Source organism: Alligator sinensis, unplaced genomic scaffold (assembly GCF_000455745.1).
Source record: "Alligator sinensis unplaced genomic scaffold, ASM45574v1 scaffold1801_1, whole genome shotgun sequence".
NCBI classification, from domain to species: Eukaryota; Metazoa; Chordata; order Crocodylia; family Alligatoridae; genus Alligator; species Alligator sinensis.
In genome coordinates, this window is record NW_005842608.1 from 20,509 (window position 1) to 47,173 (window position 26,665).

At 57.7% G+C, this 26,665-nt stretch overlaps 1 protein-coding gene across 1 annotated transcript in view; it reads right to left on the reverse strand.

Annotated features, from left to right (window-relative positions):
• The window catches only part of DOC2B (double C2 domain beta), a 58,249-nt gene that overhangs the window by 12,674 nt on the left and 18,910 nt on the right, over positions 1 to 26,665 (reverse strand). The window contains exons 2-3 of the mRNA XM_025214851.1: positions 17,535 to 18,062; positions 1,995 to 2,074 (exon numbers count right to left, since the gene is read on the reverse strand). Of these exons, the coding sequence (XP_025070636.1) occupies positions 1,995 to 2,074; positions 17,535 to 17,865 (411 nt within the window). The 5' untranslated portion in view covers positions 17,866 to 18,062. The remainder of the gene's footprint in view (positions 1 to 1,994; positions 2,075 to 17,534; positions 18,063 to 26,665) is intronic.

The window sequence follows — 26,665 nt, forward strand, 5'->3', positions numbered from 1 at the left end:
TCCCCCCCCACCCTTCCTCCGATTTACTGCAGCTTTGAGGACGACATGGGCTAATCAGAAAGCCCTGCCCAGCGACTTCAGCAGCGGGAGGGGAGAATTGCTTCCCAAAGCAGTGAGTGGGAGTCAGCTGGCCAAGCCATGGAGAAGGTGGTCATGGACACATGGGAGATCACTGTCCGGTCTGGCACCGTACTGTGCACCCCATGCAGGCAGGGGCTGGAGAGCTCCTGGAGAGACAGAGGGGACGGCGGTGAGGGCTTCATGGAGCCCTGGTGCCTCTGGTGCTTACAGGAGGTTTCCCCACTTTGAGGGTCAAGAGGATGCCCCTTTCTCTCAGCCTCAGCCCCGACGGGCTGCAATGTGAGGGCTCTGCAGAGGGCCGGGGCAGCCCAGCCTCTGTGGTGCTCAAAGAGCAAGGTTCCCTCGCATCCATCGCCAGCTAATCTAGGGCTCTACGGCTATGCCAAGCTTTGCCTCTATCAGCTATCTATCAGCTTTGCCTGGCAGGGAACGGTTGTGAGGATGGGGAGGAGACCTCTTACCTTTCGGTGTGCAAGCTTGGGCAGCTTTCCCCAGACAAGAGGTGGAATGAGAGCAAGCAGATGATGAGAGAAACAAAACAAAAGAGCGAGAGAATGAGAGCGGGAAGGAAATGGATGGTGGTGACAGGGAGAGGAAGTCTGAAGCTAAGACCGTGCAGGGGCTGCTCCTGCCCCCGGCCCAGGCAGCGGTTCTCTTTGGAGAAGCTCTGGGGCCAGCTCCATCACCGTGTGGACCTCGGTGCCTGCGCTCCCTGGGCCGGCAGGGGAGGAATATCATTCCTGGTTGGCCCCAGGGATTCCCAGGGAGGGACCCAGGCTTTCCCAGGGAGGGACCCTGGAGCCAGACAGCCTGAGGGACACACGGAGGCTGTGGCTGTGTTCAGCGTTTGCTGCCCCAGGGCTGCAGAGCCAGCCCTTTTCCACCTCCTCTTCCAGGATGTGGGGAGCTGGGCATGCCGACTCCTGCCAATCCTGGGGCCGGGTGGGAAGGCAGCCGACGGACAGCCCTCTGCTCCGCCGTGCTCCGTGCAGGTGGGGAAATGCCAGCCTTGGCATTTGACGGCAAGCCAAGGAAATGCCTTGCGTCTGCCAGCTGTTTGCAGAGGCCACCTCTGGAGCAAGCAGCTGATCCAACATGCTGACGCTGTGCTGCCTGACGGCGAATGGCCAGCCTCCTCCCAGCCGGGATGACACGGGGCCCACGCCTGGCTCCAGGAATTACGTGGGAAGGGAGGGGGAGAGCAGGCGCTTAGCTCAGCAAACCCCAGCTCCAGCCCCTTTGCTGTGCCCTTCACAGCTCTACCCTGGGCTCAGGCCCCGTGGTCCTGTTCTGACCCCCTCTGCCAGCTTCTCCCCACCTCCAAAGCAAAGTAACCGCCACTCTCCCAATGGAATCTGCTATTTCCAGCAGACACCCCCAGCCCCCAGCCCATCTCAGGTCCCCACTCCTTCCCCGGCTTGTGTCGTTTCTGGCATGGTGGGGCCAAGGTGCTACCCAGTGCAGAGGACTGCGACTGAGGAGCACAGACCAGGGAGATGAAGAGGGAAAACAAAGGAAGGGGAAAAAAGTGCAAACCAATGAGAGGAAGGAAAGAGGGAGAAGGGAAAAGCCAAAAGGAGAAAAAAGGGAACCAGAGCAGGGAGAGGGGGATCTGCCAGGTCCAGGCAAGTGATTGCTTGTGCCCCTCCTCACTCCCCCTCCCAGCCCCTGGAGAGGCCCAGCCACCCCATGCCCACGCTCCCACAAGTGCTGCAGTGGGCTGGGTCCAGCACCACGTCCACATCTCCATTTAATTCTAGCAAATACTTCAAGAAAGGGAGCGATGGGAAGGCACAGAGCTGGGAATGGCAGCACTGGAGCCTGTGGCTCAGCCCAGGTGGGCGAGCGGCCATGGGAGGCCGGGCAGAGGTCGGACAAAGTGTGTATATGGTGGCTTGCTGGCTGAGACGTACCTTGGCTCTGTTGATTGTGCAGTGGAGCGCGTTGTTCTCCTGATCGTACAGCAGGCTGAAATCCAACGTCCCCAGCGTGGCTGTAAAAGAAAAGAGGCTGCGATCAGCCTGTCACCCCGGAAGGGATTGTTGCCAGGGTATGGACTTGTGGGGGTGTGAGGAGCTCCCAGCAACAGCCCCCTCCCCGGTCAGCCTGCTGTGAACAAGCCAGCGAGCCTGGCGCTGCGCTGCCATGAGGGTCCTGGCACCTCCAGCCATGCACACGCAGCTCCATGGCCCCAACCCTGTGGGTACAGGAAGGCTCCCGTGGCTCTGGTGGGAGCAGGACGGGCTCTCAGGCCTGCAGGAAAAGGCAACACCTTGGCTCTGGAGGGGCACTAACGTGCAGCTGACACCACGCAGATGCCAGTCCACTCCGCGTGAACCCACAGCCGTGCCCAGGCAGCAAGGCATGTGGGGCTGGACACCTCTGGGGAGAGCCCCTGCCGCCCCGGCAGAAGCTGGGAACTTCTGCTGGAGTGGAAGCCACGCCTGGCCCTTCCCTTCCCTTCCCTGGTGATGGCACAGAGTCCACCTGGCCACAGCCCCGTGGGCTGACAGGCACTGCAGCTGGGGCAGCCACCACCCACCCCCTAGGAAACCACCTCCCTTGCTCCTCCTCGCAGGCCCTACTGTCCCGTCGCAGGCTGGGGGAGGCTGGGTACCCCCAGCCCAGAGACCCCTGCGCTCCCTGCTGCCATGGCTGCTGCCTGCTCTACAAGTGGCCCGGCGGCCTCTAGCGGCCATGGTGGGAATGTCGGACCAAACCTGTGTGGAGGCCCCATGCCTGCAGCCGCCCCAAGCCTGCTCTGCTCCCGGGAGCTGGGCTGGCATGAGGGGCCATGTGTGTGGGGAGCTGTGGGGCGCACAGGCTGCTGCAAGCTCCCCGCAGGGTGTGCACAGCAGCTGGCACAGCAAAGAGCTGCAGGCCTAAAGAACAAACCTGGGAGCTGCCAGGCCAGGGACCGCCAAGGGCTGGGAAGGATCTGCACTGGGAAGGTGAGGGGCTGCTGTCCTGCGGCTTCTCCGGGAGCAGAGGCTCTCCGTGGCTTGCTCTGCCCCTGCAGAGGGGCAGGCTAGCACAGGGAGCCTCATCGGCATTAAGAGGGCTGTTTCCTTGGCCACTAGCCCCCATCTGATCAACTACGAGGAGCATTAGGAAGCAGCAAGTTCCAGAGCACCCAAAGAAGCCTCCCTCCCTCCCGGTTCTGAGCTGCACACTCAGAGCCTCCTCTGACCCTCGGATCTGCGAACCCAAGCAGATAGCGAGAGAGGTCCCCGTCTGTCTCCGGCAGCAGGGATCTCAATGATTGTGTCGACACTGCAGCACCAACATCGGGAGCGAATACACCACCTCCTGCTGCTGTAACTGCCCGAGCTCCACTGACTTCACTTTGCTCACAGAGAATCCCCCTGACCCGCACTCATCCCCCTCCGGTGCCCTGGAGCCAGCCCGTTTCTGTGCGCTTCACGTTCAGTGTAGAGCTCCCACGCACCGGCATTTTGGGCCTGAGCCACCACTAAGTTTCACATGCATCATCCCTGAATGCTGGATCGTCCCTGGTCCATGCATCACGTACATCGTCCCTGATCCTGCACCGGCCTGGTGGCAGCAGAGTGACAAAGAACAGTGAGAGCAATTAACAGCCCAGCCATTCAGCATGGGCGCTGCACAGCATCCCCTCGACAGGAGACCGCTGCAGCATTGGAGTGTGACCTCCAGCCAGTGTCAGACTTCCCTCAACGCGTTCAGCAGCTGCAGGCAACAGGTGCTGCATCAACCGTGCGCTCCCCTCGGGAGCCAAGATGAGGACGCAGCTTCCTCCGCTCCACGCGCCATGGGGAGAAGAGGAGATCTCCAAGGACGTGGATGAAGAGAAGCAGGAGGCTGGCAGGGCCCTCAGGAGGCTTGGGGGTCCAGCCACTCTCTGAACCAGCACACGCAGCTCTTTGGCTCACTAGCCCGGCAGGGTTTCCGCAGCTTTCTCAGCCACCTGCTCCAGTGCCTAATCACCCTGACCCAGTTTAAGCCCCTGACTTCTTGCCCAGCCCTCTGAGAACTACTGATGGACCACCCTCCTTTGTATAACAGCCCTCCATATCCAAGGACTGCCATCAGACCCCACCCTGCATTTCCTCTTCCCTGTGCTGTATCAGTCCGGCTCTTCCAACCTTCCCTCCTGTCATCTACACTTACCTCCCAGACCCCCCCATCCCTGCAAGGCTGTCACCCAGTGAAGAGCATCTCCCACACAGAAGTCCTGGTTCCCCTGCTTCGTGTCCATTCTCCGGTCTGCCAGCCCATGCTGCAGCCAGAGGCACTGTCCGTCTGGCCAACCAGCACTGCGCCGGGCTCCCTGGGAGGGACTCGCTGCCACATGCTGCAACACGGCTGAGAGACACTGAGCGAGGGACAGACGCAGCTGGGCCTGGAGAGGCAGGAGCTGGGAAATGCATTCAGCTACTGCTCTTGGGATCCCGTTTGCCTGAAGGCAGCCAGCAGTGCCTGGCCCTGCTGGAGAGCCCTGCGGTTTAACAGCCCCACACACAGAGGGCTTAGGGCTGCCTGCAAGCATCACTGTGCCATGGGAGTCTCTAATCCCAGGAGGCTGGGGGGGCCTTGAGCAGCACGGTCCATCCCCTCTGGCTGAGACAGGCAAACACTGCGAGATGCCTGTCGTGGGCAGGTGACAGGTCCCCACACTCAAGAGGGCATGTGGCTCTCCCTGCAGCAGGAGATGAGCAGCCTCCAAATCCCACCCAACTGCTCTGCTCAGATACGTGAACGACCAACTGACTCCCATGTTCGCAGGTGTCCCGGGAGGCTCTGCGCAGGCCGTGTGTCAGTCCTGCATGCACAGAGCCAGACCTGCTCCCACGTGCTGTGTTCAAAGCCACCGTGCAGCACGCTGAAATGCTGGCATCACACCCGGGCTCACTGCCATCCTGCCTGGTATGAACAGAGTGAGCAAGTGTGGAAAGCATTCGCACCTCCCACCGAGCAGGGGCACCGGGGCTCTGCTCACAGGGCCAGTTTGGCCCCAAATTTTAAACTGCACCTGAGAAGGTCATAAACCCACTCGCAGTTCAGCAAATAACATCATTTCTCTTTCAATCACCCATCCCTGGTGAGACCTGCCACCAAGACACTGCGGTGAATGGACAGAATTGCGCTGGACCCAGAAGGCCCTGGAACAAGTGGAGGGCTAGCATTCACACAGGGAAAAGCTCTCTTTAAAACCATACAAGCATCCAGCATCCCTTCCACAATGCACCCAGCCCTCCTCAGTGCACGCAGAGTGATTTTCCCCCTGTTCAGCCTAAGACTTGTTCCCTATTAAGATGCCCCAAGGTTTCTTTCAGGTCCCAGCGCCCACATGAGCTATTCCACAAGCGCTGGATGCTGCAGTTGCTATTCTGGCCAGTTCCCTTTGCAGCCACGTCCTCAGCCAGATGCGACTTGCACATGACGGGCCTCGAAGAAGTAGGCAGTGACAGCAAGAGGTTCTGGTCCTGGCCTGCCAAGTGCTTGGCCTTTTCTAGTGGGATTTGCGTCAGATCCTCTCCAAGAGCGAGGAAAGCAGTGCCATGCTCCAAACCAGGAGGCAGCATTCAGTGCCCAGGAAGTGATCTCTGCAGGGAGTTTGTCAAGTGCCTTTGGCCCATGGGCTGAGAAAGTATATCAGCATAAGATCATTAGCATTACTCAGATGGCAGAGAGGAGTGGGCTCCATCCAAGCCTTGCGCAGCCATCCAAGCTGCAGCTATAATTAGCTGAATGCTCCCTGGTAAACAGGCAAACGGACGCATGGATCTCATTCCCGTTGCAAACTATCAACCAGTGGCTAGCATGGGCCAGCAGAACTTGGCGCTCCTTGCTGATGTCCCTGCCCAGAGCCGGGGCCTGCCAGGGAACAGACGCATCTTCTGCTGAGATCCCCAAGTCCGACCGTCCCGAGCTCGGCTACAGGGTCCCTCGTTTCATCCCAACAAGAGCAGCGTCTGCACTTGATGGATTTGGTGATTCAGAATTTAAATCACAGGCTTGGCTCAAAAGTGAACTTGGGCCAGGGGATGGTGACAGCCCCAAGCGCCTCTCTGCCCTCGCAGAGACGTACCGTTTACAGCAGGGCAGACAAAATAGGGAGGCACTGCATGCTTGCCTGCTTCTACGCTGCCTCTCAAAAAAGCACAGTGTGCCCGGAGCAGCTGTCTGTCTCCTTGGCAGATGGATCAGGCCTCTTCTCTGTCCTGAGGCTTTCTGTGGTCTGGGGAGCAGAAGGGTAACTTGCATCCGTCCTGCTCCGTGGTGTTACGGAGGCTGCTGGCAGGCGAGCTCCAAGCTGGCAGTGCGCAGCCCAGCTGCACCCTAAGGGCAGGGCAAGAAGAAGCAGCGACGCTGGGTCAGAGCAGCAGATGGGATGCAGGAGGCACAGGTCCTGCTCTGCTGTGTCTGGCGTACTTAACCCAGCCCCTATCACCAGGGGCATCTCCCCACCTCTACTGGATCTGTCTTCATGTCCCCTAGGCCTCAGGGCAATGCCATCATCTATTTCCAAGAGCCCAGACCCTCAGAGGAATGTCGGTGCCCAACTCTCACTGAAAGCAACATACCCAACCCAAGAGCATCGACCAGCTGCCACCTGGATAACGGCACCCCCTTCACCTTGCACACAGACTTCTGGTAATGGGGAGGATCACTTGAAGCTGGGCTCCCATGGGCCTTGGAGAATCTGGACCTAAGTGACCTGCCCAAGGTCACACAGCCAGGCTGTGGTGGAGCTGGGTCTTGGACCCAGATGTCCTGAGTCCTAAGCCATGCCTCTACCCACCAGATCATTCTCCTCCCAGAGGCAGGGAGGAATAATACTGACCTCCATGAGTGGGGGGGCCTGGGCCCATCCTCCGATGGCAGCATCCCCTAACACTGCTCCCAAAGACAGGGGTTTGGTGCAGCCCGCAGGGCCAGCATCATATGCTCTGCGCACACACTGTCCTCAGGGCTGGGGGAAAAGGACTCCATTAAACCAGCCCCAGGAAGGCTGAGGGGTTACCCTATTTTACCAGCCACCCTGCAGACCTGCACAGTAGAGGCAGCAACTGCATGGTGCCAAGTGGCAGAGAGCTGGGCTGCACTTTCTTCTTTGGATGCCAACTTCTCCACCGCACACGGGATATGGCAGGAGTCAGAGGAACGCCATGAATTTAGAGTCAGTAAAAGTCAGGACAGCAACATCACTAGGTTCCTTTGTAAGCAGTGAGAAGAGAAGATGCCCTCAAACTCGGATCAGACTGAGGTGGCCTGAAAGCCGAGAGCCCAGGGGAAGCACTCAAGGGAATCACAAGTGTAACTATTTGGCAATGGAGCCGATGGGAGGCATGTTCATAGCTGAGCATACCGGCGTCACAGAAAAGCAGCAGGCAAAGCCAAGAACAAGCTACGCACTCGGACCCCTCTTCCCTTGTCACCTACGTGCCATTCACCCCGGTATGCCAGGATCCACAGGAGCATTTCTCTGTTTCCAGAGAAGAGGGTTACAGGCCAACTGTAGAGACTCTTGACTCCACTACAAAACTCCCCAGGACGTCTGCAAGCTCTGGACAAGCCTCTTCACCCAATTACAGGATCTCTGCTTGTTCTGATACTTTCCCCCCATTTTTATCCATCTTTGCATATGAGAGGGAAATTAAGACAGTCCTTTTAATTAGAGAAGTGAGCATCTAAATGACAAAAGGGCAGCAATTAGATCAGGAAAACATTCAACCTCTTCAAGGCCTTCCTGACACTAACCTTTCATCAGACAGGCTGCAAATAATAATAAAAAAAGAGTCTCTGTAAGGAATTGTAGAGGCGACACTTCACATTCTCTGGGCAGCACCCAGGACATATTGTTATTAGTCTGCTCCAATGATAAACTAACCATTAGGCGGCCTGCCTCATTAGCAGGTTTTGATCCTTTATCCGTGTGCGCTGTCTGAGAGAGCGATGGAGAGCGGTAGGCCAGGGTTCAGCACTGAACGCCGGACTTTGAAGAATAACTCTCCCGTTCTATGGGAATGTGGTCTCTTTTACTGCCGACCCGTGGGCGCTTTGATTAATTCAATGGGCCCCAGCTTTATTATTGGGTGGAATCAGATGCAGATGCGTCTCCAAACACAGCCTTGAGACACATCTTGTTTGTCTGGAGCCCACCAGCCGACGAAGTGGTAGGATGCAGCAGTTGACATGGCTATTATTGGCCAGGTCTGCAGAAATTGTTTATTGCTGACATTTCCCATCAGTGCCTAGGGTGACTGGGAGGCTGAGGGAGCTTCTATTTATACCCTCAGGATGAAAGGGAAAAAGCAACAATAAATCTCTATTTGTCTCCTCCACTATTGGGGCCCGCTTAGGCAGGGATGATAGAAAGCCATGGCTCTTTCCAGCACAGCGCAGTGACCAGCAGGCCATAAGGATGCTGAGGCATTAAGGTATCACTCCAATTGGTTAAATCCAGTGCAAAATTAGGATCTGAATCTGGGACATTCCCCTGTTGAGAGAGAGAGGAAAGACTCAGATCCTCCTCGGTCGACAGGCATATTGAACTTGGGGTTATGGTGCCTCCTGAAGAAGTGAGGTGGAGGAAGCCCCCTTGTTTGTGCCACTGGAGCAAAGCAAAGCAATTGTGGGGAAAAGCCCAGTCTTGGCTAAAGGAGCAGGAGTGGGGAGGTTCCCTCTTTCTCCCACTGCTCCTGTTTCTGCAAAGCATCACGTATCAGGGACTGTCTACAGAAACACTGGGCGAGGCCGTGTGGCAGAGGGGCCGGAGGTGTGTACTAGAAGAACGCCCCAGAACTAATTAAAAAGGCGTCCACACGCTTTAAGTCCCTGCGCTTATCAGCATTACTGCTCCCAAGATAATCTGCTCATGGATTTTGTGCCAGGCAGATCAGAGCGGCGCGGTGAAAAGGCTGCTGGGGGATTGGCTGGATTAGCTCACCCTTACAGAAAGCGCAGGTTCAGTCACCTTCAGACGGGGTTTTTCAATGCTCCATAAAAGACGGGCCCCCATTCTTCTGCCGCTTTAATTCTTCCTTGCAATGGAGCTAATTTTAAAGGGCCTGAAAGCAGTGAGTAATGCTGTGCACTTACAGCCCCCTGTAAAATGTCAGTGAACGACTCAGAGAAGAGTGAATTTCCTGCTGTCTCCGAGATGTGTGACTAGCGCCTCCCTGGCAGCATCCTTGCTTCTGTCTAATCCGGCCGCCCTGGGTCCCAGCTTTGGGGTACAATGACAGCACAGCCTGGAGCCCTGCACACCATGTTGGGTTGGCAGAGACAAAGAGGAGGACACTGAGCTCCCACCAAAGGTTTAAAGGTGTAGCAACTGCCTCTGCTTTGCTGCTGTAAGCCAGAAGAAAGTCCATGGAGGGTACCGGGGAGCGGAGTGGTGCCAGGAGAGACCCCCGCTGGTGTTTCACCAGGACGTGACTTGAACCAGCACCGTGGGGAGGCTGGATGGACCGTGCCCATGATGTGTAGCTAACACAGGGGAAAGAGGCAGGCCCCTTCTTCCAATTACAGACATGTCTGTCTTCAGGGGAAAGGAGAGAGCCAAGTTCAGTGTGCAAGGCAGGAGTCTGCGGACTGGGAGCAAGAAGGCAACAACACTCTGCTTCTTGCGGCTGTCACCTTCCCTGGGCACGTGAGTTTTCCAAAACCCTTCACACCTGCCAGGAACGAGGGCCACAAAGCCCCAGCAAGCTCCAGAATGGGAGCAGATTCCTTGTGGAGTGAGCTGGTGGGATGCTCTGCGGGTCGGTCGCCTGTCTCCTCCACCAAAGAGTGTTCAGCGCAAGACTTATCTGCCCAGAGCAGTTTGGAGACACAATTAGGTTTTACAGCAGTAAATGGTCCCCGATGTCATGAGCAATTAGACATTCAGCAATTTCAATTTAGAAGTGGCCTTCAAATCCCTCTCTCTCTCTTGCTAATGAAATACCATGCTGCAATTAACAGCGACCAGAGCCTGCCACTGTTATCAACGTAAGGAGGAAAGAGCGGGGAGCAGGGGGGCCGTGGCCCGCACCACGCCGAGCAGGGATGACCTGATGGTTTATGGAGAGGCCGGGAAGAGTAGGCGCACCCACACCTGTCGGGAGGCTGAGGCACTGAGTGCTACAGTACGGGGCCAGGATGAGGCCCACTAGCTGGTGGCCCAGCCAGCTGTGCCAGGAGGGGAAGCGTCTGTCTACCACAGTGTGCGACTGGCCCCGGGGAAACACCTGCCAAAGAGGGAGAGTGATGCTGAAGACAAACCTTGGAAGTACCTGCAGGCTGAGACACAGCAGTCCTCTGCCAGCTGCCCTGCAGATTTGACCTCCACAAGCCAACAAGTGTCCCGGGCAGCTGAGAGCACGAGCCCCTTGGGCTGCTTCCCAGCTGGATGCTCCTCTTCAGCACTGCACCCGGGCGTTGTTCTGCCCAAGCACAGCCACGGCAGGTACCTGCTGGCAGGGCAGTCACAGTCCCACGTGAACAGATGCAATTCCAGAGCTAGTTTCCCTGGGCCGACGAAACACAGCACTGCAGGGCGGGAGGACACTTAGCAAAGGTGCAGCACCTGGGAGGCGCCATTCACATCAGTGGAGGCAGGAAGGGGGAAAGGAACCCGATGGGAAGGTTGCTGGTGTCTGGGGAGACTTGTCCTGGGCTCCAGCTGACTGACTGGTGCCCAACGGGAGCAAACCCTCTGACTGGGATCTGGGCTATGCACAGGCACTGAGTTTGTTTTTCTCATCACAGCACATGATGCTGCTAGCAGCTGCCTCTGTAAGGAGCCTGCCCGGTGCTCTGGCCTCCTGCAGAGCTGGCAAAGGAGAGGATGGATTAAAAGGTCAATAAATGGTAAGCTGCTGGGGGCGTGCAGAGTAGGCCCGTAAAGCGAGCGGCCGTGAGGAGAGCTCAGAAGCCCGGGACTCCTGCGCCTGTCTGAGCCCTTCCTGCAGCAAGTGAGGGACAGACACGGCCTGTAGAGACAAGGCACGAGCTGGCCGTCTGCCCTGACTCCCAGGCTTTGTCACACAGCTAATGCCCAGCCAGGCTTCCCCCACATGCTATCCTCTGCTTGGTGCAGGAGCAAACTTAGCTGTGGTGCAAGTGGGTGCAGGTCCCCTTGCCTCAGGCAGCAAAGGCACCCGCCCTGAATTTGACCCACGGAGCGTAAGCCAACAGGGGGGCAGCAGGCCCCCAGCCTAGGACTGCAGAGCCCTGCCCCAGACTTCCTGTGTGACCTTTGGCAAGGTCCTTAGCCTCTCTAGCCCTCAGGTCCCAGTCAGGAAGATGCCCCTTTCCCCCTCCTTCACAAAGCTGCTGGGAGGACAGATCCATTCGGGACGGTGATGTGCTCAGGGACTCAGGGCTGCCCGAGTACCCAAGAGAGGAGCATTCTGCTCGGGTCTGACAATACCAGCCAGCTGTGCTGCCTCGGGAAGACAAAGTCATCCCCCCTCACGGAGGGGCCCAAAAGTTGCCAGAGTGCTCGAGGGACTGGTTATTAGCCAGCTGCATCCCCCACCACTGCCATGCAGCCACCTCTTGGCATGGGCCAGGGCAGCTCCCTGAAAGCATGCAGCAGCACGGCACAACTTCATAGGACAGGGAGTACAGGGGAAACAGTCTGCCCTCCATAAATCCCTTTCAAGCATGTGAATATACCTCCAGGGGGAAGGCATGGGCTGACTGGCAGTGGCTCAAGCTGCACTTTGGCCCAGTGGCCAGCTCTTCCCCCTCTCCACTTGCAAAGTGTGCCTGGCCCTTCCATGCAGTCAGACCTCAGGTGCGATGCCTCGCTCACGCACGCAAAGGTGGCCACTGGCTAGCAGGCTGGGCCAAGCCCGCACACGGCCCACAAAGCCCCTAGAATCTCGTCTGGGCTCCAGAGGAAACCCACAGCAGTTTGTTTAGTACAAATACTCTTTCTGCATAATCTGGATTGAAAAGACGAACCAGCTGTTATAAATAGCAGGGGCGGCATACGCTGAGGAGCTGCTTTTCAGATGTAAATACCCCAAGCTCTTCACAACAGTTTCCCCCCTATGCTTCTTCCCTCCAGCACCTTTGCTAGCACCTCCTTTGTCATGTGCGGGTGCTGGCATATCATCCGCAGTCTCTGCATCCCTCAGCACTGAGGTTCTTATCCCTCCTTGAAACAGCTGGCAAGTGATATCTTTATTAGGACTTTGGCTCCTTCAAGATTCTCTTTGCCCAAAATAAGTGTCTCTCTAAGCAGCCTCGCTCACTGAATCACTTCTAGCAGATGTCAGTAGCTGCAATACATCAGGGCAGGCCTCTGATCCAGAGCCTGAACCAGCATTTCTTCCAGGTGATGATGCCAAGGCTCCTGCCCCTGTGCTGAGCAGCACAATCTGGGGGCCTAGGCTGGTTTCCCAGGGGAGATGGCTGGGGGCACTAAGTGTAATCTGATTTCTTTCCATGTACGCGCCAACCCAGAGGAACAGAGGCACCTGCAAGGAGCATGCAGGCTATTGTGTTTTCCAGGTATCTTAACCCACAAACCAATGCTGGCATTCCCAGCAAGCCACCCCATCTCAAGAACTACCTCTGCAAAGAAAGAAGCTGAGAGAAGGTGGTCCTTCTCTCCACAGACAGCTGCAGGGCAAACCAACACTGACAAAGCATTTCTTCCAAGGCTACCATCTGGCTCATACGCTAATAGGGAAACCATGACTGGCCTGCGTGTAAGAGCACCCTCTGGTGACTCCTGAACATTTCTCTCAGCCCACAATACTTACTCATGGCTTTCATCAGGATCCCAAAGCACTTCACCAAGCCACATGGGCAGGAGCCCACTCGTGCTACAGGTGCCAATTCATGCTCCCGGCAGGGAAGTGACTTTGCTCAAAGTCAGGAAGTGATGGCATCATGAAGAGTGTCCCTGACCAATGCCTCCCCTGCCGCAGAGCTGCCACTTGCTTAGATTATTTTGACTGCGAGTCAAATTATGGCCCTAGCCTGGCAGCCCATCTGCAAGCAACCGATACTCTGGACAGCGACCTGCGTTTGCAACCGAAAGGGAGGCTGGAGAACAGCTGTAGCGAGTTTACTGCCTCCCTGAAGGACTGCTCGGCCACTTTCCCCGGACAGCAGCAAATAATACAGGAATAATTAATATCCCATCAGCAGACCCAGGCATCCTTATGCTCCTGGTGTGGTTACAAGGCAAGGGCCTGGAACAACAAATTTGTGCTCTATGTGATTATGCTGGTGACCAACTATGGAGGGGATGGGTGCAACGTGTAGACTGGAGGTGGGCAAAATGCAGCCTGTGGACCACATGTGGCCCACCAAGCCATTCTATCCAGCCCATGGGGCCCCTAAAAAATTTAGAAAATTAATATTTATCTGCCTCTGGCTGCCTGTAATGCGGCCCTCGATGGCTTGCCAAAACTCAGTAAGCGGCCCTCCGCCCAAAATAATTGCCTGCCCCTGGTATAGACCCCTCTCAGGGCAACTGGAGGGCACAGGCTCCCAGGGATAGAAGGGAGGGCGGTGATGTCCTTGGGCAGACACAGCAAGCTCCTTCCCCAAAGCCACGAGGCAAACACAGCTGCTACTCCAGTGCAATGCACCAGCCTAAGATTTGGCGGGGGCTTGTCTTCTTTTCCCTCCAGCCCCAACACGCCCCTCACTGCTTCTTCTCCCTAATTTGCATAAGTGTTTTGACACCTCATTAGCAGCTCAATTAAGAACAATGAAAACCAACTGATGCAAACACATGGAGGAACAAAGGGTTCAACTTCAGGAAGTCTCAGCCACATGATGAATTGGCCAGGCAAGCGACCCCATCGTTAGAGGCGGCAAGGCACAGCGAGGCACCCTCCCACATGTTGCTGGGTCCCACGGGCCCACCCATCCCCAGGGCACCCGAACACACTTGTCTTCACCCCCTGCTCCAGGAAGGTGGGAAGCACCAGCCTTGTCATTGCAGAGTGGGCGGCTGGGTGCAGACAGGAGTTGGCTTGTCTAAAGGCCTGGGCTGGTCGTAGCTGGGCCCTGACCACAAGCACTCAGCCACCCTGAGGCTCAGGGACTTGCCCCTGTAGCTTGCGGCCCTTGGCTGGCCTTGCTGCTGACGTTGGCCTCCCTCGGCAGGCGTCGCAAGCCACCAATAGCCCCCCACGGGGAGCACCCACCGTCACCACTCTCGGCTCTGATGGGGGCAGTCTGGCAGATCCCACCTTGCAGTCTCCACTGGCTCCCAGCTGCCACCCCACAGGCTGCTTAGCACGGGTCCACGGGGATGTGAGTTGTTTTCCTCTGCTCCTCTGGATCCTCCCTGTCTCCCCACAGACCTGCTGTAACCAAGTGGCTGGGCCTGCCCCACCGGCACTGCGGCACCTCGCTGCTGCTCCAGCCGCACCTCCCACCTGCCTCCCCCTTCCTGGTGCTTGCTCCCGGGGTCACTTGGTCTTCCTCTCCCAGCCCAGGGGAGGGCCAACCTGAGCCTTGACCCCCGTCTCCTCATGCAATGGCAGGGCATGCCTGACATGCCTCTTCCCTGCAGCCGGGAACTGCCACTGCTAGGTTTCTGCCCTACTCCGCTCCTCAGAAGGATCCTGGTCTGTACACCTCCATCTTGCTAAGCGCCAGCCTGAAACGCACCGCTCACCTCAGGAGCAGGGCTGGGGTCTCCTCCCTGTGATGGCCAGGCTCGGGGGAGTTGGCAGGACCTCTGAGAAGGTCAAGGGGGAAAGATGCTCAGCCTCTGAAAGCTGCTCTCCCTGGAGCTGAAACCCAGGAGTCCTCACCTAGTCTGTCCCGAGCCTCAGCCCGTCTCCCTTCCCCGCACACCAGGGGCAGGGACAGCCAGCCTGGAAAGGGAGGGCTGAAGGGGGGTGCAGAGGAGCCGGAGGGTTAGAGTATCCACAACTGCTGCAGGGAGCAAACCCATGCTGTGCAGGGGGCGGTGGAGGCTGGACCCCTCTAACACCTGTTGTTGGCAAAGGCAGGGGCGTCTGGCTGGAAGGAACGAGGCGTGTTGGGGGCGCTGTACTTGGGGGGGATCCTGGGAGCATGAGCAAGCACAGCGCTGAGGCCACAGCTGAGATGGGGCTGGCCAGCCCCTATTCGTCATCCTACTCACATGGCCCCTCAGGCTGTGAGGACCCGGCAGTGCAGGGAGGTGGCTGATGCTGGGGTGCCCGGGGCCACTCCTAGCACCCCTGCCCAAGTGGAGGGAGCACACGCGGCATGGCTCCATGGTAGCAGGTAGGGGAGACTAAAAGCAGCTGGGGAGAGAGGCTGATCTGGCCTGCGCCCCTCGAAGGTACCTGCCCTGTCTGCTGCAGTGCTCTGCTACTCCCCCGCCCCAGTGGACATCCTGGCGACAGGAGTGATGGGGGCTTGTGCATGCTAAAGCACAGGGCCTGGGCTCAGGGCACCAGCCCCACCTCCGATCACGGTAGCAGGTAGGGGAGACTAAAAGCAGCTGGGGAGAGAGGCTGATCTGGCCTGCGCCCCTCGAAGGTACCTGCCCTGTCTGCTGCAGTGCTCTGCTACTCCCCCGCCCCAGTGGACATCCTGGCGACAGGAGTGATGGGGGCTTGTGCATGCTAAAGCACAGGGCCTGGGCTCAGGGCACCAGCCCCACCTCCGACCACCCTCCTGCAGGCCACCCAGCAAGCCCCACGCCCCTCTGTGCCCTTGTCTACCAGGGACAGTGACCCCTGGTCTAGCTTCTCCCGGGAGCATGGGGGTCAGGCGGGAGGGACAGGGTTACCCTCCCGCCACATGGGCTCTGCCTTCAGCAGGGAGAGCTTCCTTGCCGCATCGCCCTTCATGCCTGCAGCGCTACCAGTGGAAAAACCCCACATCTGGCAGCGCAGCCTCAGCAGTTTGGCTGCCACCTGTTATGCTGCAGGAGCCACGCTTTTCAGCTCAGGCTGTAAAGAGACAAACACCAGCTGCCCACTGGAAACCAGTTTAATTGATTCCACTGGTGTCAATTAAGGCTGGCACGGAGGCAGCAGCCACCAGAGCCCTTCCAGACACCTGCCCGCCTGGAGCCAGCTTCTGCAGCACTGGGTCTGACCTCCGGCGCCCGCCCAGGCAACCCCCGCGGGCCTGGGAGCGCGTGGCTGGCCCCAGCAGTTTGCTCGCTAGCACTCACTGCTCTGCTTTTTACCATGAGAATGAGCCGAGACAATCAAATAACTAGACCAGCAAATAACCCCAGTCTGGACAAAGTCACTATTCACTGCCTGGCTGGGAGAAGCATGGCTTCCTGCGCGCCCTCCTCCATCATACAGCGAGACAGCCCAGGGGGCTCACCCCGGACCCCTGCCACGAGGGCGTGGGCAATGAAGCCCAGCACCGGGGCCTGCACCTGCTCAAGTCCCCCCAGTCCAAGCATCCCCTGCAGAGAGGGGCGCTTTGGCAGCACTTTAAGCAGTGCCTCCATGGCAAAATCCTGCTCTGGCCACAGCCGTGTTGCGCTAGAGTAACTGTGGGGGTGTCGGGAGCCTGCTGGGGGGATCGGGATCAAGATCTGTCTGGCAAGCCCACAGGTCGATTTAACCGGCTTCTGGCACAGAGCGGGGATACAGGAGCAGCAACACAGGCTGGGGGCATTCCTCAGAAGACAGCACAGCCTCCCCACAGCCAGCCCTGCCCAGGGTCTGCCAGCTCCTGGGAGCCTTCCCCTTCCTGCCAGCCCTACATGGGTCAGCTCCGAACTGCTCCCAGCCCCTCCTCTCATCAAACTTTGGGCCAGATCCTGCCAGAGGGCAAAGCCTCCTCTGCTCTCCTGGGGCTTCTTCCCCCAGCAGGATCTGGCCCGTTGTGATTAATCACACTCACAGACAGCCCAGCCACCGTGCCTTCAAGCAGCAGGCGCCCAGGGACTGGCGGGGGGCTCTTTGTGGGGCTGTAAAGGTATTTTGGGTGGGGAGGGGTTACAGTCTGCAAGGGCAGCACCTGGGATGCTCCTGGCCCCGGGAGCAGAGCAGAAGAACAACTCCCGCCTGCCCAGGAGTTCACGAGGGGGACTGGCCGGAGCCTGGGAGCTGGGCGATGCTGATGGCTACTGTCACAGAATCAGCAGGACACGGCTCCCAGGGCTGCACTAGCCTCAGGGCAAGGGGCCGGATAAACACTCGCAGTGCAGCGCCTTGCTACCACGACCAGGCACAGCAACTGGTGGCTCTTTGGAGACTCCCTGGTTCAGGTTCCAGCCTCCCAGCCCTGTCACAGCATGGACCCCACCAGGCACGGCAGCTTGTCCCCTCAATCCCAAGCCCTGGGACTCTGTGAGGGGAGGATTTTAGCTGTAGTGATGCACCAAAAAGATCAGAGCCCATCCCTGAGAAGTGAGGTGCTGGGCCAGCAGCTGGGAGACCTCACAGCATGGGAAGGGGAGCCCAGGGGACATGGTAGTTGCCCCCCACTATCCAACCTGTCACAAGAGCCTGACAAACTCGCCCAGAAACTTGGGAACTTACTGCAGTCATCAGACTCGTAGCCCTCGGCATCCACCACCTCCTCCTCGGGCTCGCGCCGGGCCGGCGGCTCAGTGGGTGTTGTGCCGTACGCCCCAAATAGCTGGTCCACATCCTCATCCTCTTCCCGGGGCGTCTCGGAGGGGCTGACAGACGACTGGCTGACAGCAGAGCGCAGGGTGTTGCTGCGGCTAACGGTGGCGGGGAGGCCGCGGGGGAAACGGGGGAAGTAGTCCGAGATCTGCTTGATGGGCTTGATGGGGCCGGGGCAGACGTCAATGGCCATGTGCTCCTGGATGCTGATGGTCATTTTCTCTCCTTTTCGGAGTGTCATGCATGCGGCTCTCGGCGGGAAGCACCCCCGGAGAATAGTGTGGCAAGAGGAAGGCAGCCCCGAGGTTGGCACTGGCGGGGCGGGGAGCAGCGGCTGTGGGCAGGGAGAGGGGGGCTCCGGCGGGCACCTTACGCTGCTCTCGCGCGCCGAGCTCCAGAGCCCTCACGCATGCTGTTGCCTCCAGTCCCTGGTCCTGCCTGTGAAGAAGTGAGAGAGACAGCGAGACGGCTCAGAGGCAGGGGGTGGGCACTCGGGTGATGTCACCAGTTAGCAACAAAGCAACGCGCAGGAAGCAAAGGAATGAAGGCTGGGGCAGGTATGCAGCCCCGGCTCCGCTGCCACCCGCCTGCCCACCCACCCGGCCAGCTCGCCACGTGCCCTGAAGGCATGGGGGCTCTGGGGGCTGGCCCACGGCCCCCTCTGATCCCTGGGGGAGCAGCCTCAGTGGGGAAGGGCACCTGGGAGCAAGGTGGAAGTGACAGGCAGGAGCCCCTGGTTCTCCCCTAATCGGCCCCCCTCGGCTGATGGGGTTGGGGGGAGCTGCTACCGATCCCTTGGCTTCCCCCTCTTTGTGATGCACAAAGGCAGCCGAGGCTCCAGGAAACCGCAGGGATATTCTCCAGCCCCTCTGCCTTCTTCCCCATGCTGAGCAGAGCCCTCGTCTCAGGGCTGCCAGCAGAGGATGCTCCCCTGCATACTGATCAGGGGCGCGCAGAAAGTCCGCCGCACACGGAGGTGAGCCGACAGGCAGCAGAGGTGCAGTGCCAAGCATGTGGCCCCTCTATTTCAGATGCAGTCCGAGCCACCTGGCTCATCAGCTGCCATTGCTGATGCCCGGGCTGCCGCGGTCGGTCCTGCCTCTCAGTCCTGGGAGCCAGGCTGGGCGAGATGAGCCATGGCAGGAAGGGGGGCTGCCGGGAGCCGTGCCTGCCGCGTGCCTGGGCTGGGCTTCCACAGGGGATTGCAGCCCCGTTCTGAAGCGACACATGGCACACAATTAGCAGCCAGGCTCCTGGACCGTGTGTGTCCTACACGGCTGATGGCTGCAAGCGTGTACGGACACAGCCAAGGGGGGCCGAGAGGAAGCATATCCGTGGGCTGGGCATCACACAGCCTCACACTGCAATAACACTTAGCTCCTCTCTAGCAACCTCCCTGTGCCCAAGCGGCTACCGCAGCACCTGTGCAAGGGGAGGAGGCATCACTGCCGGCTGGAAAGGAAACAGGGGGTCCAGACAGTGCAGCCACAAGCCACCTCTCTCAGGCCCCAGGTAGGGAAACTGAGGCAGAGAGACCGTAGCTTTCCCCAAGCCCGCTGAGGGAAGTGTTAGAGGCAGGCTGCTGCTCAGACCCCAGTCGCTGCAGCTTTCACAACCTGCCTTTGCACAAACCCCAGCAGGCAACACCACCTTTCTGCCTAACGAACAAGTCAATTCTTCATTATGAAGTTGGTAAATGTTAATGAATTTCCTCAACACATATTGCGAACCCCAGGCTAATGATCCCAATTTGCCTGTCCCTGGGTAGAGAACGGCTCTCTGCTGAAACCTCCTAACTTGTCATTGCTCCTTATCTACAGCTGATACCCGGGGATGATATCAGGGCTTGGAGACAACTCAGCCTCTCCTCACTTTATCTCTCTCTCTCATGCTGTTCCCTCTTCAAGGCTGTTCTCCTTTCTTGCGCAGGAACAGTTTGCGGCTTCATTGCAAGACAATGACTGATCCCCCTTCGAGTGTGGGCCCAGCCCTGCCCTGCCAGCTTGGACTGCCACCATTTCATGCTGCCTTGTCATACATCTCCATTCCCTGCTATCCAGAAGCAAGCGCGCGCACTTCACGTTCCAGCAACCGGGCCTGAAAGCCCTGATGACGGCTGCCTCACGGGTGGGCATGATACACAAAGCAGGGAGGGGGGTTGCTGGTATGTTCGAAGCTCATTTTCTGCCTTGGTGAATGCAGAGGCTGTCTCTGGGGGCAGCACCCAAGACATATTATGGTCTCAGACAGATTTAGGTACAACTGGGCCGGCTGTTCAGAAAAAAACCAACAATCCCCCTCAAAAGGGCCTGAAGTCTGGCGTGAGAAGCCCCAGCTGAGATCAGAGTCCCTGTGCTTCCTCATGGTGCCAAAGATCTCAACTGGCAAAGGAAAGGATCTGTCTCCCCATCATAAAGGAGGGAACGGAGGTGCGACCCGGCTCCCCAGCACGTCTGGCCGCTGGGCCCAGCTCGCTGCCCAAGCCAGACGCCACCCTGCATCTCCTCGGCCCCTCACAGGACTCCGGGGGGCTGCCAGGTGGCTGAGCACCCCGATGTGACGCTGTGGGAGCAGGGAGGCAGTCAGAGATGCTTGAGGGGCCTGGAAGGTGACAGGATGCTGGAAGACTGTGAACACGGATGAGAAAAGGGAAAGGGCTGGCTGGGCTTCTGCCCAGGAGATTATCCGGGAGGGGGCGGTCAGCCTGTTACTGGCTGTGAATGTCTCCCGAAGGAGGGCAAGCCTGCTCGGGAGGGCATTTAGCCTCTCTTGTACACAGGCCTGATCCAGAGCCGATGGGGACTCTTTCCACAGATTGTGCTGGGCTCTGGATCGGCCAGCACGACTTGCAAACCAAGTGCAGTTATTTGCAATGCCTGACTGCTCCCAGCCCCTTCTTCCTCCGCACGTCAGCCCCTCACCCACGGGAACTCAGGCTATGCTGCCCAGGCCACGGCATCCAGGCTTGCCAGAGAGCTGGACTTGGCCTGAAGCAGCTGAGTTAGGTCTGAGGCACCCGGGACATGCACACATGCATGAGCGCACATGAGAAGCAGACAGTACAGCAGGTGAAGGGACAAAAATAGGGAGCACTATTAATTGGGCCAGGAGACAAAGGCAGGGCTGGGAACGACCGAGCCATTTCCAGGTAAAGCTTTTAATTCCCTCCGTCTGTCTAATGCCCTAGAAAGTAACATGATTTGACCCCTGGCTCTGGCAGCGTGATTCAAGGGCACAGCAATGCACAGACCCTGCTCCTGTGCTCCATGCAAAGGGCTGAGAGTTCCCTCCCTACCAAACAGGAGGGGACTACGTGATCATTAAGATATCAGGGAGACACCGTCAGTCCAGAGCACAATGAACAGAGCCTGCTGGGAGATCCCATCGGGGTGGGGGCGGGGACGTTCATCCCTTCCAGAAAGTGAAATTAAATTGACCGAAGCAAAACTGACATCCGAGCTGTAAGTGGGTGATGGAGAAGCTGGTGCATCCACCCTCGAGAGCTGCTTCTCCCCAGCCCCGGGTGCTGCTTGCAGTTACCGCCCCAGGTCAGCTCTGCAGCTCAGGTCACTTCTCCGAGGGACATAGAGCAAAGCCACAGGCTCGGCAATTACATTTCAGACCAAAGCACTGATGGATGGACGGGGATCCCGAGCCAGAAGGTCCCAGAATCAGAGCAGGGGACTGGAGCTGCCTGGTAGCTCCCCGCCATGAGCATCCTGAGGCAGGTCTTTCCAGCAAACCCCTCCCCCCAGTCCTGGCCTTCCTTCTGCCTGCCTGGCTTTAGCCTGGCATCTCTCCATTCAGGCCTGCGCCCAGGCCTACATCCATCACCTGCATCCTAGTGCCAGACATCTCCCGCTGGCACCCTTCCTTTATACCCTGTAAGGACAGGACCTGCCAGTCTGTGGTGTCCCCATGGGGACCCAAGGCTCCCAACCCACCTAGGCTTCATGGGAGGAGCCTCATCTCCATTGTTTTAGCTGGGGAAACTGCTGCATATACAGGTGAAGTGACTTGCCTAAGGCTATGCAATGACTCAGTAGCAGAGCTGGGAATGACCCAAACCAAGCCTTATCTTCTGCCCCTTTCTGAGCACTGCCAAAGCTGAATCAGGGCATAAGCAAGAGACTCATCTTGCATCACACAACAACAGAAGCCAGAGAGCTGCTAGCCCCTGGCACTGCACACACATGTTGAAGCATGCCCCAGGGTTAGTTAGCCATGTTAGTCTGAAGTCCAGCAGAAGCCAAGTTAAATATGCACCTTACAGACCAACCAAAGTATGCACAGATATAGCACAAGCTTTCATGAGCTGAAGCTCACTTCATCAGATGCTGTGGCCCATACCTGCAAGGAGTCTGCAACCGCAGCTCTTGCATGCATTTCCACAGGACACCAGCTCCCTTGCTCCAGGGCACTCACCATGGCACAGAGGAGTGGCCTGGCTCACCTGCTTCATGCCATCCAGCCTTCCTGTTGGAACAGGAACAATCAGGGCCTCCTGGCACTGTCCTGCCCACTTCCATAGCCAGTGCTGCTATGGATGAGAGGGTCCCTTGCTACTCTGCGGTGTGCCCAGTGGACCCGGCTGCCTTGATCCAGACCTGCTGGTACACAGGGGCCTGCATACTTTTCCTTCAAAGGAGCTTCGCTGAAGTGTGTGTGTGTGGGGGAGTTAATTGAAAGCAGCATGTGCCTGGCAGTGTGACTCACTACCACCGCGCATTGTCTCCTCCTCGATGCACAGCTACTGGGAATGAACCGGCTCCCACGGAAGTCAACGGGAGCGTTGCCATCGGCTGCGAAGGCAGCTGGGCCGGGCCTCTTCTGAGCACCGCACAGACCCTACCTGGTTAAAGGCTCCCTGCATTTGCTAAACAAAGCAATAGCAATGAGGGGTGATACCCCGCAAAGGCCCGCTGTGCTGATTCACACGCCCAGGCCAGGCTGAGCTCTGGGTACACCCTGACTCCCCCACTCTACTGCACAGGTGAGATTTAGATATAAAGTCACCCATACTCAAAGGGGCGGTCACAAACTCCTCCATGACCATTTCAGGCTGGATATAAGGAAGAACTTCTTTACTGTCCGAGCCCCCAAGGTCTGGAACAGGCTGCCGCCAGAGGTGGTTCAAGCACCTACTTTGAACACCTTCAAGAGACATTTGGCTGTTTATCTTGCTGGGATCCTATGATCCCTGCTGAGTGTATGCTTAGGGGCAACCAGCATGGGTTCATTAGGGGCAGGTCCTGTCAAACCAACCTGGTGGCCTTCTATGACCGGGTCACAAAATCCTCAGATGCAGGTGTCGCAGCGGACATAGTCTTTCTGGACTTTAGGAAGGCCTTCGACACTGTCTCTCACCCTATTCTTGTTAAAAAATTAGAAGATTGTGGTGTCGATGCCTACACAGTCAGATGGGTCATCAATTGGCTGGAGGGCCGCACCCAAAGAGTGGTGGTGGACGGGTCATTTTTGACCTGGAGGGATGTGGGTAGTGGGGCCCCCCAGGGCTCGGTCCTCAGACCCGCACTGTTCAGCATCTTCATCAGCGACTTGGACAAGAGGGTGAAAAGCACCTTGTTCAAAGCCACAGACAACACTAAGATGTGGGGAGAAGTGGGCATGCTAGAAGGGAGGGACAGGCTGCAATCAGACCTGGACAGGTTACAGGGGTGGGCGGATGAGAATAGGATGGGATTCAATACTGACAAGTGCAAGGTGCTGCACCTAGGGAGGAAGAACCAGCAGCATCCCTACAGGCTGGGGAACTCCCTTCTCGTCAGCGGAGAGGCAGAAAAGGATCTTGGAGTCATTACTGACGCCCAAATGAACATGGGCCACCAATGTGGGGACGCAGTCAGGAAGGCTAACCACACTTTGCCACACCAGAAGACAGGCAGGTTATCCAGGCTGACCTGAACAGGCTCAGCAAGTGGGCGGACGAGAATCTGATGGTGTTCAACGCCGATAAATGCAAGGTTCTCCACCTTGGGGAAAAAAACCCACAGCATCCTTATAGGCTCGGCAGTGCTATGTTGGCTAGCACTATGGAAGAAAGAGACTTGGGGGTCATCACTGACCACAAGATAAACATGAGCCTGCAATGCGATGCAGCGGCTAGTAAAGCGACCAAAACGCTGGCTTGCATCCATAGATGCTTCTCAAGCAAATCCCGGGACGTCATTCTCCCCCTGTACTCGGCCTTAGTGAGGCCGCAGCTGGAGTACTGCGTCCAGTTTTGGGCTCCACAATTCAAAAAGGATGTGGAGAAGCTTGAGAGAGTCCAGAGAAGAGCCACGCGCATGATCAGAGGTCAGGGAAGCAGACCCTACGATGACAGGCTGAGAGCCCTGGGGCTCTTTAGCCTGAAAAAGCGCAGGCTCAGGGGTGATCTGATGGCCACCTACAAGTTTATCAGGGGTGACCACCAGCATCTGGGGGAACGTTTGTTCACCAGAGCACCCCAAGGGATGACGAGGTCGAATGGTCACAAACTACTACAAGACCGTTTCAGGCTGGACATAAGGAAGAACTTCTTTACTGTCCGAGCCCCCAAGGTCTGGAACAGCCTGCCACCGGAGGTGGTTCAAGCGCCTTCATTGAACACCTTCAAGATGAAACTGGATGCTTATCTTGCTGGGATCCTATGACCCCAGCTGACTTCCTGCCCTTTGGGCGGGGGGCTGGACTCGATGATCTTCCAAGGTCCCTTCCAGCCCTGATGTCTATGAAATCAATGAAATATCCACAGATGCATCACGAGCAGGTCCAAGGAGGTGATCCTCCCCCTCTATGCCACACTGGTCAGGCCGCAGTTGGAGTACTGCGTCCAGTTCTGAGAAGGGATGTGGACAGCATTGAGAGGGTCCAGAGGAGGCCACCTGCATGATCAGGGGGCAGCAGGGCAGGCCCTACGAGGGGAGGCTAAGGGAGCTGAACCTGTTCAGACCCCACAAGAGAAGGCTCAGAGGGGATCTGGTGGCCGTCTATAAACTGGCCAAGGGCGACCAGTGGGGAACGGGAGAGTCCCTGCTCCCCCGAGCACTACCAGGGGTAACAAGAAATAACAGTCACAAGCTGGCAGAGTAGATTCAGGCTAGATATCAGGAGGCGCCACTTCACTGTCAGGGCGGCTAGGATGTGGAACCAACTTCCAAGGGAAGTGGTGCTCGCTCCTACCCTGGGGGTCTTCAAAAGGAGGCTAGATAGACACCTTGCTGGGGTCGTTTGACCCCAGTACTCTTTCCTGCCCATGGCAGGGGGTCAGACTTGATGATCTGCTCAGGTCCTTTCCGACCCTACCAACTATGAAACTATGAAACTATGACTTCCTGCCCCTGGGGCAGGGGCTGGACTCGATGATCTTCCGAGGTCCCTTCCAGCTCTAGTGTCTATGAATCTATGACTCATTCGGCGAGGTTCACCCAGCGATTACTGGCTAGAAGTGAAACCACTGTGGTAAGATACCGCCCACAATCCCCTGCAAAACAGAAGCAAACATGGAAGCTGGGCATCAGGCCTGCTCTTGCCAGAGAGCCCTCTCTGCACTGCACAGCCTTGCTTCTCATTCCCGGGCAGCTGAGCACGGCGCTGTGTGAACAGGAGCAGGGATGGACGGCTCTCTCACCTGCCCATATGTCTGCCTGCGAGTGCCTCACCAGCAAGAGCGCCTGCAGGCACGTGGGATAGTGCAGGAGGGAGGCTGGACTCCAGCACTCCTCCAGATGACAGGAGGTGGGCCAGTGACCCCCCGGGGGTCCAACCCTGACTGCCCTGAGTTGCCAATGCCCACCATGTGGTCCCCAATCTTGTGGGATTTGGTGCTTTCCTTAAAGCGCCAGCATCTGGAATCCCATGACCATGCCAGGATCTCTCCTTTCAGTTTACACAAGGGGTTTCTAACTATCCTCACCGCAGAGAAAAAACATGAGCCGGCTCCACCCTTGAGGCCCAGGAATAGAGAGACTGCCAATGAGCACCCAAATGTGTGACATCTCCTGGCTTGCGGGCATGACTGGTGAGGTTTGAATGCTGGCACCCAGCAACACCGAATATGTGCCAGGCCGGCAGTTCAACATGCTTTTCCTTTGTGGTGAAATCCCTCTGCAGTGAAGCCCGGAGCCTGGAGTTGTGATCATCATGATCCTTATAAACTGAGCAGGATTAGGCTTAGAGTGTGAAGGAGGACCTCTTATGGCCTGGTTGCTGTGGCTATAACTTCCCTGGGTAGATACCACCTCTGTTCCTTTCCTGAAAGCCAGCAGACAGCCTCAACTCGCTGCTCCTCACTGGGGTCATGCAGCCAAAGGGCTGGATGTTCTGCATGTGTATTTGCCAACAGCCGTACAGCGTCTCCAGTTGCCTCTGCACCGGGCCAGGAGAGGGAAGGAAAGTTTCCACCAAAAAAGTTCCAGTGCATGGCAGAAGCCATTGCAGCACCTGCACGCTGGGTCCTGCCAACCGGCCAGAGGGCCCAGTCCTGTGCGCCTGTTACACAATTTGAGAGCTTTGCTGGAATTAAGAGGCCCAAGGGTGCTTAAGGAAGCAGCTTCCCCCTTCACCCGCTGGCAGCTCAGCCCTTTCAATCGGGAGCGTGACACACAGGTTATCAGCACTGAGTGGCGCAGGAGGAACAGTGAGGGAGAAGGTCTTAATTGAATGCAGCCTGGGTGATTCGCAGGGAAGCGGAGGGGAGGGAGCGGGCTGGCCCTGGAGTCTCACTGCCAGCTCTTGTGCCAGCAGCAATCTACTGTGAGGGCAGGTAGTAGGGAGTCCAGATCCAACAAAACCCTGCCAGTAACAGCAGCCTCCTGTCACGGGAAGTCTTCCCAGATCTGCTCGCTCTTCGCACAAACCACCCCTGTCCCCAACACCGAGCAAATGCACTGCCCAGCTTGGCCACATCCTCACTGCTGGTATCTGGGGGCTTCCAACAACAGAGCTGGCAAGGGCCCCTACAGGGCTCGTGGACATTCCTGTCCAGCACAGTGCATGTCGAGGCCTGGGGCCAGCTCGGCTTGCTGGTGGAGCAGGGA